Raw genomic sequence first — 12,394 nt, forward strand, 5'->3', positions numbered from 1 at the left:
TATTAATGTTTAAATAGTTTTTAAGGGTGGCGGGATGGATGAAAAAGTCACATTCAAGGCCAAGGCAAAGAACACATCAGATCCTCAGCCTGACAGTCAAAATAGTCCATATTGTAAAAGGATTTAAATAAGTAAAGTTGCCTGGCCATAGCCATGTTAAAATTCAATGCTTAAACTTAAACAAGTTTAAGATTTATTTTCAGATGACTTAAATTAACTACTGCAAAAATGATTTATTAAATTTTAAAAGAACTTCTCTCTAATTTGTTAGCTTGCTGTCTTCATGAATCTCTTTTTGTGTTTATTACACTTCAGCATTAATATAATGCTCATAATTCTGGACAATTATTTACAAAACAGATAAACACATAATACCTGTATGAGTTACCTCGTTTAAATGCAGCACATTTTTTAATGTAGTTTATTTTGTTCTGTAGAATACAGTGATTTTGCTCCTTATGTTTGAATGCAGTGTAATCTGTAACATGAATATTTTTTCAGGAGAGACAGGTGATGTACATTTCAGCCCAGATTCAGAGCAAACGCCTCCTTTGCCCAAACTATATGTTTTAAATATTGCAATAAAGTAGTAGCTAGCATGATTTCACATTTATAATTAGTCTGTATGTACGATTTCGCCTTTGAGGGTTGAATGGAGACTTGCACAGTCACTGACCTTAACAGAAAAAGTTGAGCTAAAGTCAGCTTTATTCAAAAACAAATAAACAGCATGAATATTGATGGAACTTCGAGTGTGTGATGCTCATATGAAGAACTAGATGGTAACTGCATTCAAACAGCCATTCATTTCACTTATTCTTTATCAAATTAGTTAGTTCATGATTTCAATTATTGAATGATTGATGAAAATGAAAAGAAATTTGACCTTCATTTCAGACTTTCCTATCCAGGTTAGTGAGGGTACAGAAACAAACACAAAACATCTTCCCATCCAGGAAAGTGGGAATGGAAGCCATGCACAACAAACAGTGGCTGTTACCAACAGTCCCCAGACTGTCCCGATCATCCCCCCATACAATCCCCATGATAGATGGGGACACGGAAATAAAACATACATAAAAGACCCGATGCCTCGTGGGGTAAAGTGCAACAGAGATACATTGATAATGTCTGCTGTTCCATCTGGCATGATGGCTTGGCGGGATACAGAAAATGGCTCCTGGCTCATTGCATGTGTAAAAGAAGCACTGGAAAATGAGAAACAGAAAAAAGAAATGGTGAATTTCATGTCAGTGTTGACCACTGTAACAAGCATGATGGCTGGGATGGAAACCAACACCAAGCATAACAACCCAGCAGTGCACCAGATGAAAGCTGTTCCGGTCATTGAGCACCAGCTACTAAAGAAATTGAGTGTGTAAGGGTACATATTGTGTAAGGGTCAACATTGTTTAAGGATGAACATTATGTAAGACTTTAGTAACACCGTGTAAAGGTTTAAAGGTCAATATTGTGTCAACTTTGTGTAAGGGTCAACATAATATAAGAGTTAACATTATGTAAGGGTGTAAGGGTCAACATAATATAAGAGTTAACGTTATGTAAGATGTAATGGCTAACATTGTGTAAGGGTTAACATTGTGTATGGATGTAACTTCAACATTGTGTATGGTCAAGTCTTAACATTGTGTGTCAATAATGTGTTAGGGTGTCATTATTGAGTAAGGGTCATCGTTGACAGTGGGTGTATATATTGCGTCATAAATGCTACGTAGGAAGGCCATATTTTGCTTCAAATGAAGACTTAAAACAAAGATAACTACACTATTTCTTCACCATATTAGATGAAACATAGTGCAGTCTACGCCTCTTCCAGAGCCCCGTCTTCGGTCTTTTACCAGATTTTGATTGAGAGTTTAGTTTCTTCAAACACTTCGACAAACCTTTTCACAATACGGCCGTCTGACGGAGCACTGTTAAAACATTATTATGGAAACAGGTTTGTTAAAGTGTTTGAGGAAACTAATCACCTAGTAAAACTTCGGTAATAAAACGAAGGCGGGGCTCTTTAAGTGACAAAGACTGCCCTTTGTTTTATTTAAAATGGTGTAGTTAAAGAAAAGTTATCTTTGATTTAAGTCTTCATTTTATGCAAAATGTTGCCTTCCGACGTAGCATATATGACGTAATTTATCACGTGTTATACACACACTGCATTGAGTAAGGGTCAACTTTGTGTAAGGGTAAAATAACATCTTTATCATTTTTGTTTTATTAATCAAAATATTAATTTCAGTGTCTTGTTCTGAAGATGTTAATATGTGCAGGTGCAGCATTTTGTTTTGCTTCAACAAAATTGCTTATGATTTAAAGAAATAATATGCACAATAAGATAGTTGAAAACAAAATACATTGTACCTGTTTCATAGCAGTATGTGACAAGTTGAATACATTGTGATCCAATTGATAACTGAAATGGCAATTGGTTATTTTAAGCTTACCTGAGCATTAGTGCTAAGGCTGAGTTTTTTCCACAGTCCATAACCTTTCGGCATCTCCTCTTAAACAGCCTTGCCAATTTAGATGGATTTTGACTGAGATGTTCCTTAGATGGGCGCCTTTCAAAATATTTATAAAAAATGAATACTATGGATAACTCTGCCACAGCAACTGAAAGGAATAACTTCCTCTTGACATAAACCATGATGCCTAGACCCTAGATATGCAGCACTGTCTAGTGGTTCTCTACCAAGATTATTGAAAATATGCCCCTGGGGTTGAAACTGACCCCAACCTGGGGGTCACAAGTTTCTTACATACTTAGGAAAATCTTGGAAAATCTTCTTGCCTGAAACCACTAGTCCCACATCATGATATTTGGTATGTTTATCATTAAGTTTGTTCAAAACATGTCCCTGGGGGTGGGGGTGGTATCACAAGTTTCCTATAGGCTTAAATAAGAAAAACTTCATGTCTGAAACTGCTAGGCCCAGACCCTTGATATTTTGTATATAGCATCATACAGAGGTCCTCCACAAAGTTTGTTGAAATTATGCCCTTGGGGTCAAAGCTTGCTCCACGCCTTTTGACTTACAAGAACATTATTATTGTTTAAGCAACTGCATTGAAATTAGGACCATGTGTACATTTTTAAAAACAAATATCAATTTCGACCTTGGAAGACACTGACCGTGATTTTGACCTACTTTCTTATTTTTGTAGCTTATGCAATGAAAATTTGACCCTGTGTTTATTTTTAAAAACAAATAATCAATGCTGTCCTCGGATGACCTATACTGTGACATTTTGACTTCATTACTTTCTTATTTTTGAAGCTACAGCAATACCATTTGGACCATGAACTGTAAAGTTATAAAACAAATATCGATGTTGTGCTTGGATGACCTTAACCACTGCAACAATTGATAATACTCGATTATAGTTTAATTCCTAGTTGCATTGCCATAAACCAATAAATTCATTCATTGTTATAAAAAAAGGGTTTAAATCTTTCGCTCAGGACTTTATCTTTCCAGTTAATGTGTTTCAACATTACACTTTATAATAACCGTTGGAAAATTGACTGACAAAATCCAGTGTGTGAATACCATGTGATAAATTACGTCATATATGCTACGTCGGAAGGCAAAATTTTGCTTAATAAAACGAAGACTTAAATCAAAGCTAACTTTTCTTTAACAACTCCATTTGAAATGAAACAAAGGGCAGTCTAAAAGCTTAAAGAGCCCCGTATTTCTTTCATTACCGAAATTGATAAGGTCATTAGTTTCATCAAACATTTCGACAAACCTGTTTCCAAAATAATGTTTTGACAGTGTTCTGTCAGACGGACGTATTGTAAAAAGGTTTGTCGAAGTGTTTTAAGAAACTAAACTCTCAATCAAACTCTGGTAAAAGACCGAAGGCGGGGCTCCGTAAGCAACGTAGACTGTGCTATGTTTCATTTAATATGGTGAAGAAATAGTGAAGTTATCTTTGTTCAATTTTTTTTTTTAATCAAAATATTGCCTTCCTACGTAGCACTTATGACGCAATTTATCACGTGGTATACACACACTGAAATCTCATTTTAATAAATAATGCATGAGGCAGGGGATACAAATCTTCTAATGAAATCACATGTTTCTCTTAAATATACTTCAATAACCCTATACTGTCAGTTGTCTCCATAGGCGTGTGGTTAACAAAACTGTTCTAAAACTTGTGGTGATCTGGCAGACCACTGGTTCAATTCCAGCTTTGGCCAGATTATACTTTCAGTGTTTGTGAATATTTTTACATGGGGTTATTGCAAAACAAATGAAATGGCCTCATATATAATACATAAATTCAGATTTTCCGAGCCAAATCACCCTCGGTATATAACGATGCATAGTGCAGTAGTGAATCGGGGATATCCGACGTTGATTTAAAATGTTGTATATAATCTTTTATTGATCTATTGCGAGGCCACAATCATGTTTCAAATGCGTTCGGTTTCACAGATCATCAGTCTTAGGATTGACATAATGGGGTATATATCAAAATATGCACAGTGGTGTGAAGGGAATGAACTAGTTTTTTTTTCCTTTAGTGTCATATGACTAGTAAATTTTAGTAATATGTGACCTAAAATTATGCATTTTTTCTTCTGAATTATAGCATTTTAAGATTTTTAGAAAATTGCACAAAGCCTAACATAAGATAAATATATTCTGTAAAAGGGGTAGACACCAGATGATACAATTGCAAGAAAAAAGGAAAAATGTCAAAATCTTATGTAATATTAACATTTTTGTGTACAACACATTGAATCTTACTTATGACACATGCATCTTTTGCAGATTATTATCATTTTTTTCCAATTTGAAATTTACTAGGGTTGTCTACCACTTAAATCCCAGTAAGATTAAAAATAGTGTTTTATTAATCTGTACTCATAAACGGATATGACTTAAACTGGGAAACCATTATGTGCTATTTTAAACGGGGAAACACAGATGAGACAGCAACGTTTGTTGCGTTTATTATTTTAACCATGTAAAGTGATGTATTATCAGCCTTCTACTAGCTTGAATTAACAATTCTTGGCTTGTGTTGAGGAAATACTGTCTTTGTTAATTTTTGGCCCATCGGGTGTCTAGCCCCTTTAAATAGCAGGTGTTCATTCCCTTTTCACCACTGTGAAAATATGTATATAAAATGTGCCAACAGAATGTTTTTTGTATATGTTTTCATGTGATTTATAGAAATTGATCAGTGATGCAATATGATATTTTTCACTGTCACTTCTAAATCAAATATCAGCATGCATAGTGCTTAAGACACAATTTTAACGATGTCAGTTCTGACGATATGGTCGCATATTAATTGACACACCTTTATAAAAACTGTAATCTGTAATTCACTGTCATTTTATATCCTTTTTAGGCATATACTTAACAAAAAAATGTTTGATCGCAATTCATTATACACCAAAAGTAAAAATTTCACTTGTCACTTGCCTCTTGTGAAATGTAATTTGTGTGCTCACATGGTGAAATATATTGCTATCTTATACTGAAACAGACAACTATCCTACATGTATGTAGATATTAGATTGTATTTCTGGAATGTCATTTGTATGTTTATGGTAAACATGTGACTTGACAGAGAACGTGTAATTAGATATTGAACTTTAATATTGTTTCTTTAGGTATAATAGTTTAATCAATGAAACAGAAATTGGTGTTTGCTTGACAGTCCATTTACGTATATATTACACAATATTTGCAAGCATGTATAATTATCAGTATAAAATTATTGTTGAAAAAATACAAAAGCGTTTCATGGGGGAAGGGGAGTTATAATTAATTGTGTGTTTTTCAAACACAGTTTGTGCTGATATATGTCAGTGTTGATACACAAACTTTGTATCTATGTATATCTGATCATATTGTATTTTACATGTTTATTGTATTTGGAACTCAGACTGTATATGTAGTGCTTCCATGAACAGAATTTACATTAAAACCTTTGTGTGAGATTGTGTATACTAACACAATGTACATATTACCCCAGATTATGTAATACAGTATACCAGTAAGCTGGTGTAAATGCTCGGTGATCATATCATTTAACTATGCAATATTTGTTTCTATTAACTCTCATTTTTTTATTTGTGTTTGTTAATTTTTATTTTATTTATTTATGGAGACCTTTCCTTGATTCAACTCCATTTTAGTTAAATCCCAATTAAACATCTGCCTTTTCAAATTAGTTTGAATAAAATAGTGTACATATTATTTTTTTATAAACTTCAATGTGAATAAAAGGTCTTTAAGAAGGTGATTTTAAGATAACCTTGGTAAATTAATTTCTTAGATTCAAAAAATTGTAAATTTTATACCTATTATTAAATAATAATAATAATCTTTTATTTTTAAATATGTTCCTATTTCTTAATATTTCATCAAAAACTTTAAATGTTATTTTGTGTATTCGCAATTATGTTAATTTCATTATAATTATTACATAATAAAGTAACATCCTCTATGTGATCTTCCTATTATTTAATAACACATCAAAAGTTTGGCGAAATCGGTCCTCTATATGATCTTCCTATTATTTAATATCAGAATAGAACATAACAGAAGTTTATTTCGACTGATGCAACAAAGCATCTCGTCAAACAAATATAAACAACAATTTTCACAATAACACAATTTTCATTACATCGTTACAAGGTAGAATAGCTTAAGAAATATGGAGAATGTTCATGTATAACAATATTATGAATGATAATAGATACAAGAAGCTGTTTATCTAGTTAGTAAGATACATGGTGGAAATGCAGATGGTTAGTGGTTACACCAGTGATTATACGATTACATCTTAAACAATATAATTGATTAATAGGTTTCTTATATTATTTGCCTGTACCAAAAATTTACATAAATTTACAATAGTTGTGTTGTTATTACTACTAACTCGTTGAGTAAATTTATACATGCTGGGTTTTACATAAAAACACTTTTTTATAAAAATTGATTGGAGGTCATCGAAACAATTACATCTTATAACAGAATGAAATTCATCCTCAATTTCCTGTATATGACATAATAAGCATAATCTTTCATTTCGTGGTACTAGTCTGTTTTGTCCGTACCAGTTTCAATACGTAACCTGTGCGCTGATACACGTAATTGAGTAAGGTATTTTCTATTAGTTTTGTTATATAATAAATTAAGATATTCAGCCATACCAAACGTACTGTGCAGATGCAAGTATAGAATAGTAAGTTTCACACTGTTGGCGAAATCAGCACACCACTTTTGTAGAAAACTATCGATTAAACGTTGTTTAAATACTGGAGCAAAGAGTTTATATAACATTATAATTCCCCGGATTAACTCAGACGTCTAAAAATCCATTCTCCTCAAGTTAACATTTAACGTTAGATGCCTAAGTTGTGAGGCCTTCCTCGCTTTTATCAACTGATTTATGGTATAAAACTTAATAATAAAATATTATAAGACTGTTGTACTTTGAACCAGTATTTAATAACTAGCACGTAGCTGTTCATATATATTGGATTACGCCCGTAAACAGCCGCTGTACATGTACTTCGCTTAACTCCTAGAAGCGATTTGCAAAATTTCAGGTGGATCCTTCCTATATTTTTTTGATTTTCGAAACCCCCGAGACAGAACTCGCATAATTAAGGATCGAACCTACAAATGAGTCAAACAATTAAAGAGCAATTTTCGGAGGTACGTCATATTTGTTAATATATTTGTTTAATACGTTCAATAATTAGCCTTTAGAGCCTTACCGACTACATATTGATTATTTATAACGAAGGTACTCGTATAGTTAAATACTATGCCTAGATAGTTAAAGTTGTCAACTTCTTCAAGTGGTACACCACTATACACCCAAGTTTCGTTAGCCCTAATCCTTTTTTACGGAATACTACAACCCTAGTTTTGGCTATTTTTACTTCTAAGCCCTACGTTTGGCAATAATGGTAAAGATGGACTAAACTTCTTTGTAAATCGTCTACTGTGTTTAAAATTATTACCATATCGTCTGTAAAAAGCAATATCATAATACATAAATCGCATAGGCTGATACCACAGTCAACGTTCTGTTGTAGAAACAGTTCTAGGTCTTCTAGGAATAATGCAAATAAAACCGGTGAATCATTTTGTCCTTGACGTAAACCAATAGTAATATCGAAGAAATCGGTGACGGAATTGCATTGTTTGACACACGATTTTACCACAGAATACATTGCTCTAAATATTTTAAGTAGGTTCCCATCCAACCCCATTTTGAAAAGTTTGTACCACAGAGCATTCCTATAAACATAATCAAATGCCCTTTTAGGTCTACAAATGCGCATGGTAATCGTAACTTATTAAAAATGGCATTTTCGATAACATTGTGTAAAACAAAAATTGCATCTGCTGTGCTAGATCCCTTTCGAAAACCAAACTGGGCATCCGACAGCAAGTTATTTTCATCGAACCAGTTTTCGACTCTTTTAGTGAGCACACGTGTAAATATTTTTCCTTGATTACTAACTAAGGTAATGCCCCTATAATTGTTTGGGTCATTAACGTCACCCTTCGTATGTATCGGTACGACGAAACCGTATGACCAAGACAAGGGGAAATAACCTCCGTCGATAATGATGTTAAACAAGTCCGTTAAATGACCGACTAAAATATCTATAGTATTGATAAAGAACTCATTTAGTAAATTATCAATCGGACATGAGGATTTATTACGTTTAATACCTTTCCCAGCAAGACGAATTTCCTCAGGAGTTATGGCAGCGTTAAGTGCTTCAAATGTAGGGTCATCAATATTAAAATCAGTATCGTTGATAAAATTATTTTATCACATGCTTACCCTTGTTTTCCGTGTAATATACCCATTACGAATATTTTTATCTTACACATGTGTAAGATAACCTATCAGACATTTCGATTGGCCAGACTAATCACACGCAACCTAGATATCCCTCCGCATTGTTTGTAAACAAAATGGTTTGAATGCCAGCAAATACTTACCGTAATAATGAAGCTGTAAAATTAAGCTGTAAGACTTTCGGGAGAGAAATGGCTAACGAATCATAGTGCCAGAAAGCATCTTGTACACAAACTTTCTGATAACAATGTTCCGCCAACCAGATAATGCAGATTACTAGTCACAGAAATATCCAGTTAGTCAACAAATACAGCCACAATAGTGACAAACACCACAAGAACATTTCAAACATCTCCATCTTGACCAACACAAGCAATATGCAATCAATGCCATTTGCTTGCCAATTTAATCAGCTGTCGGTTACCGAAAACACAAATACGAATTCCGCAGCACAGACATCCCATTACACATCCCATGGCGGCTAGAATACTCAATGTTTCATCTATCGGTGTATACCGTCTATCGATGTAATCCGAAACATGCCGAATATCGATCACGTGAACGGGTACCTGCACTTCGGATTGTTTATATTCATTCGAGAGAACTGTCAGCTGCAAACATTTGAAGATCATGTCGTTTCTACGCATAAGTATTCCCCAAAAATTAAAATGTATACGTAATTACATTTTTTTTCTATATTCTAATTCAACTTTCTAAGTGTAAGTCATTGCTATTGCTAGAATCTCGCAAAACCCAGATCGGATTTTCCGATTTCATCTTTTTATATATGCTGATGACGTCACTGACAGGTGCGTCTTAACAACGTGCATATTCGCGGTCACGTTACCTCCATGTTTGGTATTGTTATCTACTAAACTAAACTTCTGATGTTTTTTAATATTTTTTATTCATAGGTAAGTTTTTTAAATTTGAAATGAATTGTTAATTTCAGTTTCCAACTATTTACAAAGTAAAGAGGCGACAGTATGATGTTACACTACTTAACAGAGCTTTCAGTGATGTTAAAAAAAGGGAATGTCAGTGTTGGGCCAGTAGGGTGTATGGGGTTCCAGAATCTACACTAAGAGACAGGACACTTGGACTGCAGCCTACTGGGGCTTGCCATATGCTGGTTCTGGGCCGTTGTTTTCTAAGAATGAAGAAAGCCAGCTTGTGGAACATATTATGGCTAGGATTGGATACGGCTATTCACGGCAAGAATTCATGAGTCTGGCAACAGATTATGCCATCAGTTTAAAAAAAAAGATGGAGATGGACTCACCACTTGCTCCTTCTTGGTTTAATGGTTTCAGAAAAAGAAACCCTGAAGTGAGAATGACAAGACCACAAAAACTGTCAGTAATTCGGGCAAAGTGTACATCGGAAGAAGTTCTTAATAACTATTTCAAAGAGCTGGACAAGGTGTTGAAAGCCCACAACCTTCATGAAAGCCCTGAATCTATTTGGAATATTGATGAAACTGGGTTGCAGACTGAGCATTCCCCAAGGAAGATCCTCTGCATGCATGGAGAAAAGGCAAATGCAGTTACTTCCAACAGAGGCCAGACAGTTACCTTAATAGGATGTGGAAGTGCTGCAGGTGTGCATGTCCCCCCATACTATGTCTTCCCTGGCAAAAGATGGAACGAAAACCTGATGGATGGGGCCACCCCAGGATCTGCTGGCACAATGTCCGATTCTGGATGGTCAAACTCTTCAGTCTTCCTCAAGTACCTTGAGAATCACTTCCTTCGCCATGTCAACACCAGAGATCGTCCAGTGCTTGCTTTATTTGAAGTTCATAAATCACACGTAAATTTAACACTTGCAAATTGGGGAAAGCAGCACAATGTTGTATTTTTTGTACTGCCTCCCCACACGTCACATGTAACACAACCCCTGGATGTTGGCTGTTTTGGCCCTCTGAAAAAGTTTTACTATTCGGAATGCCAAATTTTCATGAGGAAGAATCCTGGGATGCAGCTAAACCGGTACAATGTTGCAGCCATTTCGGGGAAGGCGTACAACAAGGGTGTTGCAGCACAGAATCTAATATCTTCATTCAAAAGGGCTGGAATTTATCCCATGAATCGGTCTCAGATACCCGTAACAGCAACAGCACCATCAGAAATTTACCAAGAAAACACACCTCCCAAATCAGAAAGTTTCTTGGATAAAAGAAAGATAACATCCATTAGTCAAGCTTCAACAAAAAAAAGAAAATCTCCTCCTACAATTCAAGGAAACCTTTTGTCTCCCACAAAACAGGCACTGCTGTCAGAGGCCACACATTTGGTAACTGATGCCCAAGCACCAAAAAAAGCAAAGAGGATTATCTTTGAACCTGTCCCTAGTACGTCTGGTCTAAACTGTCAGTGTCCACAATCATCATCTGATTCTGAAGATTCAGAGGAGGTGCATGCAGAGGACCTTTGCTGCATTTGTAAACGGTTCAGCCCTGCCACCAGTGCCTATCATCTGGACATTGTTAACTGGGGCCAATGTGACAAATGTAGCCATTGGACACATTTAAAGTACTGCACGCCAGTAAGGTGTTTGAGAAGGGATAGTGAGTTCCTGTGCCCTCATTGCTCATAAACATATGATTACCATTGTTATTGTGATAGAAATGTTTATTTCTTCCATATTTAACATGTTGAACAGTTTTGGTGTTTGCAGTTGTTATCTTGTTATACTGTTGTTATATTTTAATATATTTTACTGCATGCTTTATTAAGTTGCAAATAAAAAAAAACTCACTCAAATATACACCCACACCTTATAAAGTAGTTGTTATTTATTTGTTTGTGTCAGAGTTTAGCAAGAAGTTTGGTTCAGTACCTGATCATGTGACATGGGTCAAAATGTCATATACACCGGTTGATTGTACATACGTCACAAAACAAAATGGCCGACCCCTATGTCAACAAATAGGTCATGTGTCGGACATATACTATAGAAATACTTTTATGGCCACATAATTTTAAAGGTAATTAAATTCTCAACATATATGTATTAAAACTTATACATTTATATCAACTTCGTTTTTTACAATAAGCAAAGGAAGTCTTAGTACACCGATAGATGAAACACACAGGCAACATCATGTTCTCTGGAAACATTCCTGGTGGAAATTAACTTTTTCAACAGCAACATCCATGCAGTACAGAGTAAGGCTTCGCCGTTATCATCTGCATGTTGTGAAACGCCATGTACACCAAGAAAACGCTGCAAAATCATCGTAGAAAGCGACAGCGAATAACTTTTAAATCCGTGCACACAGAAAACTTGACAGACCGATGTAGGTCACATAAACCGCGTAAATGCATGTACTCTGAGTGTGACGTCATCAAATTGTGTACTTATTGGGGGTTTTGGTTAAAATCGTTCGTTATTCATGTTGTTGGATATTTTACTACACACTTTTGTATTTGTGACTTGTTAAGCGCTTTATCAGCTTTGAAAACTTGATAACTGCTAGTTACTTTTGTCATTTTAATTTGGAACTATTTATATG

At 34.8% G+C, this 12,394-nt stretch overlaps 2 protein-coding genes across 4 annotated transcripts in view; both read left to right on the top strand.

Moving 5' to 3' along the window:
• The window catches only part of LOC128208310 (uncharacterized), a 62,494-nt gene extending 55,999 nt beyond the window's left edge, over positions 1–6,495 (top strand). For all 3 annotated transcript variants that reach the window (XM_052911879.1, XM_052911886.1, XM_052911871.1), the window contains exon 12: positions 898–6,495. In XM_052911879.1, the coding sequence (XP_052767839.1) occupies positions 898–1,382 (485 nt within the window). In that variant the 3' untranslated portion in view covers positions 1,383–6,495. The remainder of the gene's footprint in view (positions 1–897) is intronic.
• Positions 6,496–10,143: 3,648 nt separating this feature from the next.
• Positions 10,144–11,475, top strand: LOC128215995 (uncharacterized). Its single transcript, XM_052922595.1, has one exon. The coding sequence runs from the start codon at positions 10,144–10,146 to the stop codon at positions 11,473–11,475; it is 1,332 nt and encodes a 443-aa protein (XP_052778555.1).
• The last annotated feature ends 919 nt before the right edge of the window (positions 11,476–12,394 follow it).

Source organism: Mya arenaria, chromosome 2, assembly GCF_026914265.1.
Source record: "Mya arenaria isolate MELC-2E11 chromosome 2, ASM2691426v1".
NCBI lineage: Eukaryota > Metazoa > Mollusca > Bivalvia > Myida > Myidae > Mya > Mya arenaria.

What these genes read in the sequence shown, in the direction of transcription:
- LOC128215995 (XM_052922595.1), top strand. Translation starts at nt 10,144, where the DNA reads ATGGAGATGGACTCACCACTTGCTCCTTCTTGGTTTAATGGTTTCAGA.